The 13,909-nt window shown below is 34.4% G+C and overlaps 1 protein-coding gene across 2 annotated transcripts; it reads left to right on the forward strand.

Annotated features, from left to right (window-relative positions):
* Window positions 1-995: 995 nt before the first annotated feature.
* On the forward strand, window positions 996-12,014 carry GC5 (golgin Putative 5). Of its 2 annotated transcripts, none has more exons than XM_018123668.2 (20): window positions 996-1,217; window positions 1,625-1,844; window positions 2,655-3,598; window positions 4,208-4,279; window positions 5,436-5,510; window positions 7,090-7,204; window positions 7,715-7,776; window positions 7,886-7,933; window positions 8,664-8,948; window positions 9,036-9,095; window positions 9,204-9,287; window positions 9,396-9,461; window positions 9,561-9,659; window positions 9,741-9,959; window positions 10,315-10,429; window positions 10,501-10,721; window positions 10,865-10,924; window positions 11,039-11,152; window positions 11,476-11,550; window positions 11,669-12,014. In XM_018123668.2, the coding sequence occupies exons 2-20, from the start codon at window positions 1,694-1,696 to the stop codon at window positions 11,696-11,698; spliced, it is 2,895 nt and encodes a 964-aa protein (XP_017979157.2). In that variant the 5' UTR covers window positions 996-1,217; window positions 1,625-1,693; the 3' UTR covers window positions 11,699-12,014. The 2 variants fall into 2 exon arrangements, with proteins under 2 accessions (XP_017979157.2, XP_088663611.1); XM_088807485.1 differs by lacking the exon at window positions 996-1,217 and adding an exon at window positions 1,426-1,523.
* Window positions 12,015-13,909: the final 1,895 nt, after the last annotated feature.

The following is a 13,909-nucleotide window of genomic DNA, read 5'->3' on the forward strand; positions in this document are numbered from 1 at the left end:
TATTTAATCTTTCTTCTTTATAAAGTTATTATATCTTAATTTTTTTAATTCTTGTTTAACTTTGCTTTTGTTGTTTTTGTTTATGCATTTGTAGATCTTCAAGAATTATTTTGGAGCTGATAATTGATTAATGAAATAATGACAAAAAAGTTAAATTCGGAAGATTTTCCTATTAGTTAACAAATTTTTTTTTTACGTTTTAACTTGTTAATATTTGACAATTAACATGTTATTAACTCATTTTACTTTTGAAAACTTTTTAATATCTGTAGCTGTGACTTGTTGTTGCCTGTTGGAACTTCTTGTTGATTTGATTTGTGCTTTTATTTCGCTGGTTATAATGTCTACTAGTTTATTGGTTCTGTTTTATTGGTGTGTTTGTTTGCTTATGGTTTATTGGTTTATTACTGATTATAATGTGCTGCCTATGAAATGATTTGAATACATATTTGTAACTTTGAATGTGATGCTGGTGAAGAGGATACCAAGTATGTGCCTTTTTTTTTTGTATGATTTTGATACTAAAATGACATTTCTTATTTTAATTTACCACTTCTTTTCCCTTGTTTATTTGAGGTAATTACAAAAATGTCAGCCATTGTCAATTTGCCGTTTTAATTTTACACGGTACAAATCACGCTTCCTGAATTTGGTAAGAATAAATTCTATTTTACTATGTAAAAAACTTATGTCACTAATTTATTTTATTTTAAATATAAAAATATTTTATATTTCTTTTATTTTAATATCAAAGTAAATTTTTTTTTCAAAAAAAAGTTATATTAACCATAAAAAAATAATAAATCAATAATTTTTCAAAATAAATTACTAAATAAATTCAAAAATAAAAATAATCATTAAATCGGTTAAAAAAATTAATCGACTAAAATCTATTAAGCGCCAATATTGATATAACTGACTGTTGGCGGACACCCATCAGTAAATAAATAATTATTGGCGGTTTTTAAAATGAAAAAGAAATTATTCATTGACATCTCTTTCTTGCACTAAAAATTTCAGTCCCATGCAAACGACGGCGTACCACCTAGGATCAATCAGCTTCATCAAAGACTGAAGAAAAAAAAAAAAAAGGAAAGTTACAGAGCAAAGTAGATCGACCCCATTGTTCCACCGAACCTCTCTTTCACTCTGTAAACAAGAATTTTGAAACCAGTCTCCATGATTTGAAATCTCAAATCCACGCGCATTATTATCAGGTTCTTCTCTTTTTTCTGTATCGTTTCTCTTAAAACGAAAGACAAGTAGAAATCTTGATTCCGTAATTTGAATCTCGCGTTATCTTTAAAATAATTCCTTTCAAATCGATTTAACTGCGTATCCTTCTTAGTTCAGGTGTCTTTTTCACTTTCTCTAATTTACTTATAACAATTAACGATTAAATAATAATTACAACGGTGATTTTTCTTAGTTTTCTTTCAATTCTTTCTTTTTTTCACGCTTAGTTTCTCATTCTCGACATTTTTATTTCTTTGAATGGATCTTAATTCTTTCCTTTATTCAAGGTTCGATTTAGATCTTTTTGGATTCTGATTTGAACAGTTTGGATCACGGCATTTTTCTAATTATTTTTTTTTAATACCGAATTTGGGGCATGTCAATGTAGGGTTTCTCATGTTCTTGAATCGGTGGATTTGAGTTTTTGGATCGAGTTATTTTAGGTATTTAAAGAAGGATGGCTTGGTTTAGCGGGAAGGTGTCCTTAGGGGGCTTTCCCGATCTAGCCGGGGCGGTGAATAAGCTCCAGGAGAGCGTGAAGAATATTGAGAAGAATTTTGATACTGCTCTCGGGTTTGAGGAGAAGTCTGAATCCAGCAGCAATGAAGGTATTTTTTTTTTTTTTTACGTTGTTCACACTGTTAGTATTTTATGCAATCGCTTGTATTTGAATGGGAGTTGTAGTGTAAACCTATGTTTTCGGCATTGTGATATTAGATTCTTGTTGATGAATAAATGGCTGCTGTTATAATCGTTGAAAGAAACTTTATGAGAATTATTCGATCATTCAAGCTGTAGTTGTAAATTTGTGTGTTTTGGGATGGTGGCATGTTTCAAGCATGCTGCTTTAATTTCATCTTGTGGGAATTTAATTAGGAAAACTAACTAGTAATTTGTCTGTGCTTACCCATAGTAGTGCTAATTTGCTGGTGCATGTACAAATGCGAAAATAAGAATGGAATAATGAAATACAAGGTTTGCATTGTTGACAAATTGTTGTTCCTGAATGATCCTGTGAAGGTCAATTGTTTTACTATTTTGTTTGAGATTGGAATAATGGAAAATAAGGAATTGTAATCTAATGACTTCTTTACTTCCCCATTCTTTGTAATCTCAATCCTACTGATGGAGTTTGGACTTACCTAACTCGGTTTTCTTCTTCTCTTTTTTAAAATGAAGTTATCTCCATATAACTGTATTTTGGCATATACCCTTGCATGAAAAATTCAATGCTGATCTCTTACTACTTAAAAAAGGGAACATACTTGTGAAAGAAAAGAAAAGATGTATCTAACTGCTTATTCATTTCGATCTAAGAATCTTAAAATTGAAAAGCTTATTAAATCACTGTTGTTTGGAAGTTATTAGTGAGTTTTGGACAAATCATGCATATGACCTACCATCCACATTCATTCCAGGTTCAGGATTGTGGTCTTCGGACAGAAAAGCACTCTTTGATCCAGTTATGGCCTTGATGGGCCATAAAAGTGAGGAAACTGCTGTTGAATCATCAGGAAAACTTGAATCCTCACAGGCTCCACCAGAAGTTGAGGAAAAAGAAGAGGCTGAAACTGACAGGTCACTGCATTCTCCTGACCAAACCACTGCTGAAGAGGATAAAAGTGCTGTCCAGGTAGAAAAAGATGATGAACATTCTGAGGTTGTGGAGAGTTCAGATAATGTGTTTCCAGACCCTGGTAAAACTGAACCAGAATCAGAACCAGTTTCTGTTCAGCCTTCTGAATCTACCTTTCAGAATGTTGAATCATCAGATTCACCTGACAATGAACAACAGAAAGAAAGCTCAGGATTGGTACCTTCTGAAAGTGCAGACTCCAAGGAAGCCAAGTTAGAAGCTGCAGAAATAGACCAAGTTGAGGATGCTATGGCTGTGCCAGCAGAGTCAAGCAATGTTGTAGACATGCATGAAAGTACAGATGAACAAAAGCCACAAACAGAAGACGCTTTAGAGAAAGGTTCTCCAGTTAAATCCGAAGAATCAAGAGATAGCCAAGCTAGTGCTGGTGGTGGCCCTGATGAGCTAGAGTTCTTGCGTTCACATTCTATCACGGTTGAGGAGACTAAAAGTGCTCATGAATTTTTGCTGCCCAGTGTGGTTCCTTCAGATGAGGCTCAAGGGATGGTTTCTGAATCTGTTTTTTTTGAAAATGATGCAAATACCAAAAGAGTTGAAGTGGATCAGCGGACTAATGATAGTGAGACTGATGCTAAAGAAGAGCAATGCTTGAGCTCTGCAACTACCATGTCTGACTCAGCAGATTCTATGCATGAATTGGAGAAGGTGAAGATGGAAATGAAAATGATGGAATCTGCATTGCAAGGTGCTGCAAGGCAAGCTCAGGTACGTCACATGCTCTATTGTTTTATATAGGAAGCATGCACGTATGAAATTGACTTGATGCATGGTTGCTGTTCATTCAGAAGTTCATTGATGGCCTGTTAATTGTGGATGAAGCTCTTGAGCAACTTTCCTTCCCTTATTCTTTCTGTCATTTGCATCACTTCTCCTATATTGACTAAAAGAAAATTATGTATGCTAGATCCTTTATGATGGTTCGCAACATCAGAAAGCTTGTTTCTTTAATTCATTCCTTTCTTTTCAATAGAGAAGGGGGGAAAGGGGGAGGGTGTGGTTCTTATACTAGTGTGTATTTCATTCTTTGCAAGGGTGATCTTCTGAGATTAAACCTTAGCCTTCAGCTTTTACCTTCTATAACAATATGTCCTTACAACTAAAATTAAACAGGGAATGTTTATATGGTATACTTCTCTCTCTTTTTTTTTTGGTTATAAATTTTCACTTCCTTTCTCTTCCATGCATCTGCTGAGGATACCTTATGCTACATTTATCTGAGCGGGAGGGCACTAAAGAAAAGAAATATCCTTTTTTATTATCCATTTTGGTTGAAGTTTTATGGTTATTTGCAATTTCAATTTGTTATCTTTTCAGGCAAAAGCTGATGAAATTGCAAAGCTGATGAATGAGAATGAGCAACTTAAAGTTGTAATCGAGGATTTGAAGGTATGTATGGGCATTTTTCTTCCCCTAGAAATTTTAACATTGTTTGGCTTTGTCTCTGTGCTAGTGACACTTAAATGTGTTTTATTCTTCTCTCTGTTGATTATCAGTACGTTGTGAGTGCATTAATCTTTTGAACAGCGGTGAACATTTAAATAGAGATTAAAAAGAATGAAGGACAGCATTTCTTTTTCAAAATCCAAGTTTTCAATTAGAAGATTCATCTTGAAGGCTGTTAATATAATAATAATAGCTGTGTGCCATGGCTAATGTATGATGATAGATTGATGCATAGATGGAGATCTGATCTTCATGTTCCATTTCTATACATTTTTTATAAGATCTATTAGTGTATTAAGGAAGGCCTCTTATCATATATGTTTTACTGTTGCTGATCAAGCTCTCTTTTTTTCTGCATATGTGTTTTTACTCCATGTATAAAACTTAATCTAACCTAATACACCTTAGAATCATCAATTGGTAAATGTGTCTTTAAATTGGATATCTTAGAGATGAAATATGGTTGAATCTCTTATGTGAAGAAATTTTTTATCATATATTATTCTGTCTGATGTTCATCATAGATTTGAGGCATCCCCAGTGGTGGAGTTCCATTCCTCTCTAGTAAATTTCGTATGAGGCTTCTGATATTTGCTGTAGAACACTGGTTCGTACGGATTCTGAATGTGTAGTCTCTGAGTAGTTAGAATTCTGTTTATGCAAACCATTCTCAATGACGGGGACAGTTATTCTCTCTGATTTTTATTTATAGCTCAACTTTCTTGGAGAAGTTGGTAGCAGCATTGTTGGTTGGTTCAGTTCCTTGTTGAATTAATCTAATGATGTAAAAAGTACTAATTTGTTTAAATGAGAAACACTTATATGTAGCATTCAAATTGTTGAAACCTTTATCTTAATTGTTATAACATTGTCATTTGTTTCTAGTTCTTCTAATTTTCATTTTTTTTTTTAAATACAAGTCAATCACTTTCGACCACATTCTATTCCCTTTTTCTGCTGCTTCTAGTTTAATCTCCCAACAGTTGAAGAAATGAGTGATAATTTCTAAATTAGATGATTAGAAATATACTCCAATGTCTCTCTCCTCATAAAAATATAAAATGTAATTGCAAGTTAACAGCCAAAAATTGTGAAACAGAGAAAATCCAATGAAGCCGAAATTGAGTCTTTGCGAGAGGAATACCATCAAAGGGTTGCAACTCTTGAAAGAAAGGTATGGGCAAAAAATCCCTCTCCTCCATTACTTTTTACTTCTTTCTCTATTAATTTTCTGTTTATATTTATGCTTGAGATATTTCCATTGAGAATTGTTAGGACTTTTAGCCAAGAAGTAAATTGTTGTCGAAATTTTGAAGTGTTGATTATGTACCTTGTTGTTCCTCAATTGGTGGACAGAATGACCCTGTTATCAGTATAGCATATTCTTGCGTATGTATGACAGCATACTAGGCCTTGAGCTGCACAGGAAGCATTAGCCCTATTCCATTCCATTACCCCAAGCCCCATGAGGTTTGAATCTAGGACCTCTGAGTTGAAAGTCCCAGCAACTTATTTTTGGGATGTCCCCATCAGGACTGAATAGCATATCTTTAAATGCTATGTGTGCTTTTAATGATCTAGCATACCATCTTGCCTTAGCATGCATTGGGCAAGCTCTTCAAAAGTTTATATATTCCAACTTTTTTATTATGATGCGGCCTTTTTAGCTACTATCTTCATTGTACATTTTATATTCAATGCCTATCAATATATGGACCTTGCACTCAATTATCAGCTTTTATGCTCTTTTTTAAGTGCATTGAGTGGTCAAAATTGATTGAAGAAGGCAAGCATGATATAAGTTGGTAATTTTGAGTATCTAGTAAAATTGATTGCATAAAGGCTCTCACCATTTTCCATAGTTAGTAATTGCAGTTATTTCATCATTCAACATACAAGGTATTGCAGCTAGTTCTGAATCAAGGTTCAGTTAGGTTGAGCTTTATCATATTGCATTCCATAGAGCTAATTGATAATTTCTTGTTACAGTGCATTTCTGATGTAAAAGAAAAAGAAAAAGAGTATATAACCGAGTTCAATTCAAGTGCTTATGGAAATCTGTTATTAACGTTTGGTAGTGTCTTTAGCCACAGTTACTATGTTAAAAAATTAATAATTTTATTTTGTGGAATAGGTTAGCAGTTAAGACTTGCACTTTAATTGTCGCAATATCTTGACTCAAAAGGAAAAGTATTGTCTGTCATGTTTTAGACATCTTTTACAGAGTGTATTGGGTTAAATGTATTGTTGACTACATGTACATGATTAAATACAATAGGAGGTCAGAACATGGACTCATCTCAAGTTTCTAGCAATGCGTTTTCTTGCTCTTTCTCATTCTCATAACAGCATCAATGATAAGGTGATAATATGCTTTAAGTATCTTATGTATAACAGTATAGTCATCTTTCTCAACGACAAAAATGAAATTCTGCCCTTGTCAAAAGTTGCCTCCCCATGATATTTTTGCATTTTTCTTTCTAATTGCCCTGCAATTTTTTTTATTACCAATCAAGAAGTTTCTTCATGAGATTTGTTGCATTCAGGGTAGGTTTAAAAAGGTGCTAAATGGCATATGTAGTCTGCCCCCTTTAGTTGTAATTAATATTTAGTTGAAATGGTGTCAATGCATTTCTATGCTTTCATAGAAGATCATGATAAGTGGACAGATTTTCTGGGAAAACATTGTGTCTTTTTCCCCTCAAATTTAATATTTTTTATCTATAGTTGTCTCTCGGCATGTGTTTTTCCAGGTTTATGCTCTTACTAAGGAAAGGGATACACTTCGGAGAGAGCAGAATAAAAAAAGTGATGCTGCAGCTCTTTTGAAGGAAAAAGATGAAATAATTAATCAAGTGATGGCTGAAGGTAGAGAGTTATGAAAACTCCTGTTTACATTTGATGCAATGTTCTGTAATTCTTTTTTGTCCAAAATTATATTATTTTCTTATCTTAGATTGTTGTTACTTGTTGGATAGTCCTCATGTCAAATCTTTATACTGGGGCTTGTGTAAAAAGGGTATTATGGAGAATATATGGACATGCTTCATTGTTAAGAAATAATATGAGTTGGATTATCAGGCAACAAAGTTGAAAGCAGGTATAGGTTGTATATATAGAGGATTCTACAAAGAAAATGGTTAAATTTCTCCATGTATACCACCAATTCCTTTCTCACCTAACCCTTAGAATTGAACTCTAATCTAAGGGAGGCTTTTAGAATTTACCACAAATGGGATTTTAGTGTAAAAAGAGTACTCTTTGGTGCATCTACTTGAGTTTGTGGTTGAGATTTAGTTGGTTAGATGATTCTTGAGAAAATATAATCCACTTGTTTGTTATGCATTCTTATTGCGAGATATTTGCTTATCCTCTCAGGTGAAGAGCTTTCAAAGAAGCAGGCTGCTCAAGAAGCTCAAATTAGGAAATTAAGGGCTCAGGTATGATAACAGGTTTGATGGTTCTGGGATTTATCTGGTAAATATTCTTTGTTCTTTATTTCTCTTCCCTTTCTTACTTTTCTTTTTCCTTGTATTTTTGTGATACTAGATTAGAGAGCTCGAAGAGGAGAAGAAAGGCCTAACAACAAAGCTTCAGGCAAGTGCATGTCTTAAAATTGGAATTTAGTTGGTTAATTAGCTTTTCTCCCTCCTGTTATTGTAGAATTCAAGATAATATGAGCTGTATTCTTGCCTCGTTCGATTTCTAACCTCCCTTGAGCAAAACAATTTCATTGAGGTTAATGGATTTTTACATAGTATCACAAGGCTTAAATATGATTTACTTATATCATATAGTTTTATTCAATGTAGTTGTGAAACACTGCTTGTTATAGATATTTTGTTTGGTATTCTGTATTCACACTTTGTTCATTAGGATGCTTGGTTTCATACTTGGTATTTTTTTGGTTCAATAGGCGGAGCGTCATAGAACTACCAGATGCTGTTAATTTATTAAATCTTTTGTTCTGTAAAGTTAGCCTTACACTTGGATTCTCATACTATTGATGCTGTTTATTCACCTAACAAAACTTCAAAAAGAATAAGAAACACTGCTTGTTATTTTTAATGTTCATTATTACTTTCTTCATTTTTTTGAAACTGATGTAAACAAATTGTACTCAATTCCATAAGACCTGAGACGAAGTGGAAATTCCCTACTCCTAGGGGATATTTTACTCTTGACCTTCTACAATGTACCATTTTTTTGTCAAAGAATTCCTTGAACTGCATAAAAGGATTTCTGTCATTAACAAATGAATTCCTGTTAGAAATTACACTTTTCTTTCCACTTGTTTATCATGCATGCCCCTTGTTCTTGCTTTTAGGTCGAAGAGAACAAAGTAGAGAGCATCAAGAAGGACAAGACAGCTACAGAGAAGTTGCTGCAAGAAACAATTGAAAAACACCAAGCAGAGCTTGCAGGTCAAAAAGAATTCTATACAAATGCTCTAAATGCAGCAAAGGAGGCTGAAGCACTAGCAGAGGCACGTGCCAACAGTGAAGCCAGAACTGAATTGGAGAGTCGATTAAGAGAGGCTGAAGAACGTGAAGCCATGCTAGTACAGACACTGGAGGAATTAAGGCAAACCTTAAGCAGAAAGGAGCAACAGGTTTTTTCTTGTTTAAATCAATATTTCAGATTTGATAATGCAAACTGATGAGAAATATGATGTTATTGTTGTTTTCTTATTTTGTAGGCAGTTTTTAGAGAAGACATGCTTCGCAGGGACGTTGAAGATCTTCAAAAACGTTATCAAGTGCGCTGATCTTCTGCTGACTATATAGATATTAAAACCTTTCCTTGATACATTTTCTTTCAGAAATTTGTTTCAAGCAGTTCATAGCTCTATCTTGTTGTTTTCTAGGCAAGTGAGCGTCGGTGTGAGGAGTTGATTACTCAAGTTCCAGAGTCTACAAGACCTCTTCTAAGGCAGATTGAAGCCATGCAGGTGAAATATGTTTTTCTGATGCATTCTTAACAAACTTCTAGGGACTATTGGTCCTTATATTTATGTTAAATGTGTTTGCATACTGATTCTTTGCTCTAATGTCAATAGGAAACAACTTCCAGAAGAGCAGAAGCTTGGGCTGCTGTGGAGAGATCTCTAAACTCTCGTCTTCAGGTGTCTAGAATGTTGTTGCATGTTATGATATCACATGTGTGAAGTTTATACATAGTCCTAACTTTTTCTTAATATTTATTTATTCTATTGAATCTACAGGAAGCAGAGGCCAAAGCTGCCGCTGCCGAAGAGAGAGAGCGATCTGTGAATGAACGCTTATCTCAAACCTTATCACGAATTAATGTTCTTGAAGCTCAGGTTCTACTTCTGTGGCTGATTTATTTTTATGTGGAAACATTTCTACTTATCAGCTTAAACATTTGCTTTGCTTTGCTTCAGATTTCATGTCTTAGAGCGGAACAAACGCAGCTAAGCAAGTCCATTGAGAAAGAGAGACAGAGAGCTGCTGAAAATAGACAGGAATACCTAGCAGCAAAGGAGGAAGCTGATACTCAGGAAGGTCGGGCAAACCAGCTTGAAGAAGAAATTAGAGAACTGAGACGGAAACATAAGCAAGAGTTACATGATGCACTTGTGCACCGGGAACTTCTACAGCAGGTTGTGCTTTTGATTCATAGCTGAAATTATGTTAATTTCTTTGCTTCTATTTGATCAGGTGGGACATCTCCCTTTCTTTGTCTGTAGCTTCTAAGGGAGCTCTCTTTAATTGAATGACCTTTTGTGATTTTTTTTTTTTTTTTGAACTTTGATGGTAAGAAAGAAGGCAATGTTGTATTCTTGACATGATTGCATATTCTAAAAGTTTCATATATAGTTTATAGTACATGAGGCATTACTTGAGTGTTTTTTATGCCTGTATGAACTTAGGAAACCCTCTTCCCATTTAAACTGTTAGTACTTAGATTTGATCTTATGGTTCAGTTTACAGAAGGAAGCTTTTGGTTTGTGACAGGAAGTGGAAAGGGAGAAAGCTGCTCGGTTAGACTTGGAAAGGACAGCGCGGGTACATTCTGTGGCTGTGTCTGAGCAAGCTTCAATATCAAGGCATAATTCTGCTTTGGAGAATGGTATGATACTTCAAATTATGATGTAGTTGATCTTTGTGATCTTCTTTGCTTATTGTGTGACTGTGGTGCAGGAAGCTTGTCCCGGAAACTCTCTACTGCTAGCAGCATGGGAAGTATGGAGGAAAGCTATTTTCTACAAGCATCTTTGGACTCATCTGATGGTTTCGCTGAAAAGAGAAATATTGGAGAGGCAACATTAAGTCCACTCTACATGAAGAGCATGACACCTAGTGCTTTTGAGTCTGCCCTTCGTCAAAAGGAGGGTGAACTTGCATCATACATGTCTCGTTTGGTATGAATTATTCTTTGAGCTCTTGAATTAAACTATATTTATCACTACATGTTTTCAACCCGTGTGCTGTACTGGACATTTCCTGGTTTGAGTTAATGATTAAATAGCTAATATTAACTAACTCTGTTTGTTGTTTACTTCAGACTTCAATGGAGTCTATCCGTGACTCTTTAGCCGAGGAGTTAGTCAAAATGACTGAACAGGTGAGTTTTCCATCTGCTGCGGAGTTAAAGTGAGTGAGGTTTTATTTATCAATATTCTAGTCTGTAGTTTTCTCAAATCATTGCCCATAAACATTTTTTTTACAATGGCTGCAGTGCGAAAAGTTGAAGGCAGAGGCTGCCACGCTGCCTGGAATCCGCGCAGAGCTAGAAGCCTTGAGGCGAAGACACTCTGCTGCTCTGGAACTAATGGGTGAACGTGATGAGGAGGTACATGCCCGTTTAAATTTGTACTCCCTCTAATTGCTAGCAAACAAAATTTTGCATTCAAGGATGTGTCATGAGGCTTACCGATATAATTTTGATGTAGGGTATCAGTAGATCATTAAGCAGAGAGACTGCATGAGCTTTGCTTAACTAAATATTATGATGAAAATGAATGTTCATAAGCAATCTATTTTTGAGTATCATGTCTCATTGAGTGTCTGGATTTCTGACTCAGTCTGGCTTTCCAATAGTAAAATGAGAAGAACATGATATGATAGTGTTGTTACACATTATGTTCTTACGTTTAAGTGGTTGCATCTATCCAGCTGGAGGAACTCCGCGCTGATATTGTAGACTTGAAGGAAATGTACAGAGAACAAGTAAACTTGCTTGTGAATAAGGTAATTTGTTTTACGTAAAGGTTTTATTTCATTGTTTTCGTTTGCTGCTTATTTATATTCATTATTTGTAGTAGTTAGTATTATTAATTTTGCTGATTCGACATCTGTGTTTGAACAGATCCAAATAATGAGTTCTTCGAATGGGTAATGCCTTGTAAGCAAAATTTTGGTTGGGTGGTAATTCCGAGACTTGATGTGCATGGTATAGTTATAGTAGATCCAGTTAATGCAATGATGATTCAAAAATTTTTGTTCTTTATACTCGCTAGTTCAAGGTTGTGCTTTGTGCAAGCTTTTGGTTCATAAGGTATTCAGGGAGCATGGCTTTGTCAAACTCAAATATATATTTATTTTTATTTTATAGTTTGTTGTACAGAACAAATTTTAATGTGAGAAATCCGTTTTCCTTGTTTAAATATATAAAAATATGTAATAAAAAGGGGACATTATTTTATGCCATAAAATGATGGGCTTAGAATATGTTGCATCACATTTATATTACATGAGGAGAAAGTAACGTGACTTTTCCATGTCACGGGGAAGTAAAAGTAATTTTTTGAACAAAATTAACTACTCTTCCGATTCGTTTCACTTTGGGTATATATTTTGAAACCCAAACATTACTTGATTAATAAATTATTTTATGAATAAATAATATTTCATTTATTTTTTAAAATATATTGGAAAATATGAAAAATTATTTTATTATTTTGATAATAAAATATTAGTTATATGTGCAAGTTAATTCGAGCTCATGACAACTTGAAAAGGAATGCTCAGTGGACTCAACCCGACCTATGGGCATCACTGGACATGCAAGTGTATTAAATTGTTAAATTTACAATTTGATACATAAAAGTAGTTTGGAAAATTAATAACGCATTTTTAATTTAATAAAATACTGGTATATCAAATATTTTAATGTTATTTTTTTAAAAAAATTTAATCAATATTTTTTCATATATATATTTATTTATTAAACATTGTAATGCTTTTATCTCAACAATGATATTTCATTGAAATTATAAAGTGATAAATTATTTTTCCAACAAACACATTCTATTTAAATCTTGAAATAGTAAAAAGGTAACAAACGACGGCTGAGGCTCGCATGCAGGTCAGAATATCGGTCTCCATGTTTGGGGTCTTGCTCTCATGTTTATTACTATGGCAAGAATTAAAAAGGATTTAAAGGCCATCAATACCCGTCCTTATCATACACGACGCCAGGCGGGCTTCTTCCCTAGCGAAGCACTTTTAACGTTTACACATTCATATGCGAAGGGATGCGCACATGGCCATGGGCAACTTTGAAAAATTGTACTGGGGGTTCGTTTTTTGAATAAAAGTTTGATTTTCAAAGAAAATTCCTAACTGCACCATGAAAAAGGAAATGGAAAAGGGGAGCTTAGGTCTATAAAGCACTAGCTCCACCTTCAGGTGTACCTCGACTAGACTAACTTGTTAGAAAGATTTTATTGGTAGTGATTGGTTTTGTGGTGCTTTCTGGGCTCTACCATGCAAAGCATGCCTTGCCACTATATCTTTGGTATCATTATCTTGCTCCATCTGGATCAAACATGTGTTTCCCAATTCTACTCTATCTATATATACATAGCCAAAGTCTATAATTTCATGAGATCAGAATGCAGACCATTTGATAGAGGTCAGTTTCTGGATAGTGCCTGTAACCACATCAATCATGTTCATCTTAGAAGGTGTGGAAAGAGTTTTTCATTTTTCTGCAATAGCTAGGTTTTTATATATCAACTCCACTCATTGTCTTAAATCTCCACTTGCTCCAAACATTTATGGCCCATAATTATGTTATTAGGACAGATTACATCTTAGCAACAAACGGGAGAGAAATAAAGTTACACCAAAGATTAAAAAGAAGGAAGGAATAAAAGAGAAAAAGAAAAAAGCCAAATAGATTTTATTAGGTCCGAGTCAACATTCAAGAATGTTTTAAATATTCTCTTTGGGTAATGAAGCTTTTATAATTCTTGGTGAATCCTGGAAGGTCTGATGCATGGGAATAAGTTCAAAGGCATAACATGTACTTTAGACATAAGAAAATTAATCCAATTCTCCCAGGAAATTTGATAAGGTATTGGTAGGTGACATGTGACTGCGTAGAAGTAAAATACTTTCTCCTCTGCTTCTTTAATTTGCCTCCGAAATATAAATGGCTAGCGATGGATCAGAGAAAGTTTCATCACCACTTTACAATCGAAGGGGTAAGCTTGAGTTCGAGGCCAAGACAAAATTTGGAGTTGCCCCCCAGTCCCACACGCCTCCTCCTCTTGTGTAAAGTCATTACATAAGAAAAGAGATTTACCAACAAATCATTACATTG

This window comes from Theobroma cacao, chromosome 6 (assembly GCF_053813885.1).
Source record: "Theobroma cacao isolate CCN51 chromosome 6, ASM5381388v1, whole genome shotgun sequence".
Taxonomy (NCBI): domain Eukaryota; kingdom Viridiplantae; phylum Streptophyta; class Magnoliopsida; order Malvales; family Malvaceae; genus Theobroma; species Theobroma cacao.

Excerpts from the sequence above, each read along its gene's own strand:
- GC5 (XM_018123668.2), top strand. The coding sequence starts at position 1,694 with ATGGCTTGGTTTAGCGGGAAGGTGTCCTTAGGGGGCTTTCCCGATCTA. Across the intron at positions 1,845-2,654 it reads TGAATCCAGCAGCAATGAAG|GTTCAGGATTGTGGTCTTCG; the intron begins GTATTTTTTTTT and ends CATTCATTCCAG. Across the intron at positions 9,960-10,314 it reads ACCGGGAACTTCTACAGCAG|GAAGTGGAAAGGGAGAAAGC; the intron begins GTTGTGCTTTTG and ends GGTTTGTGACAG.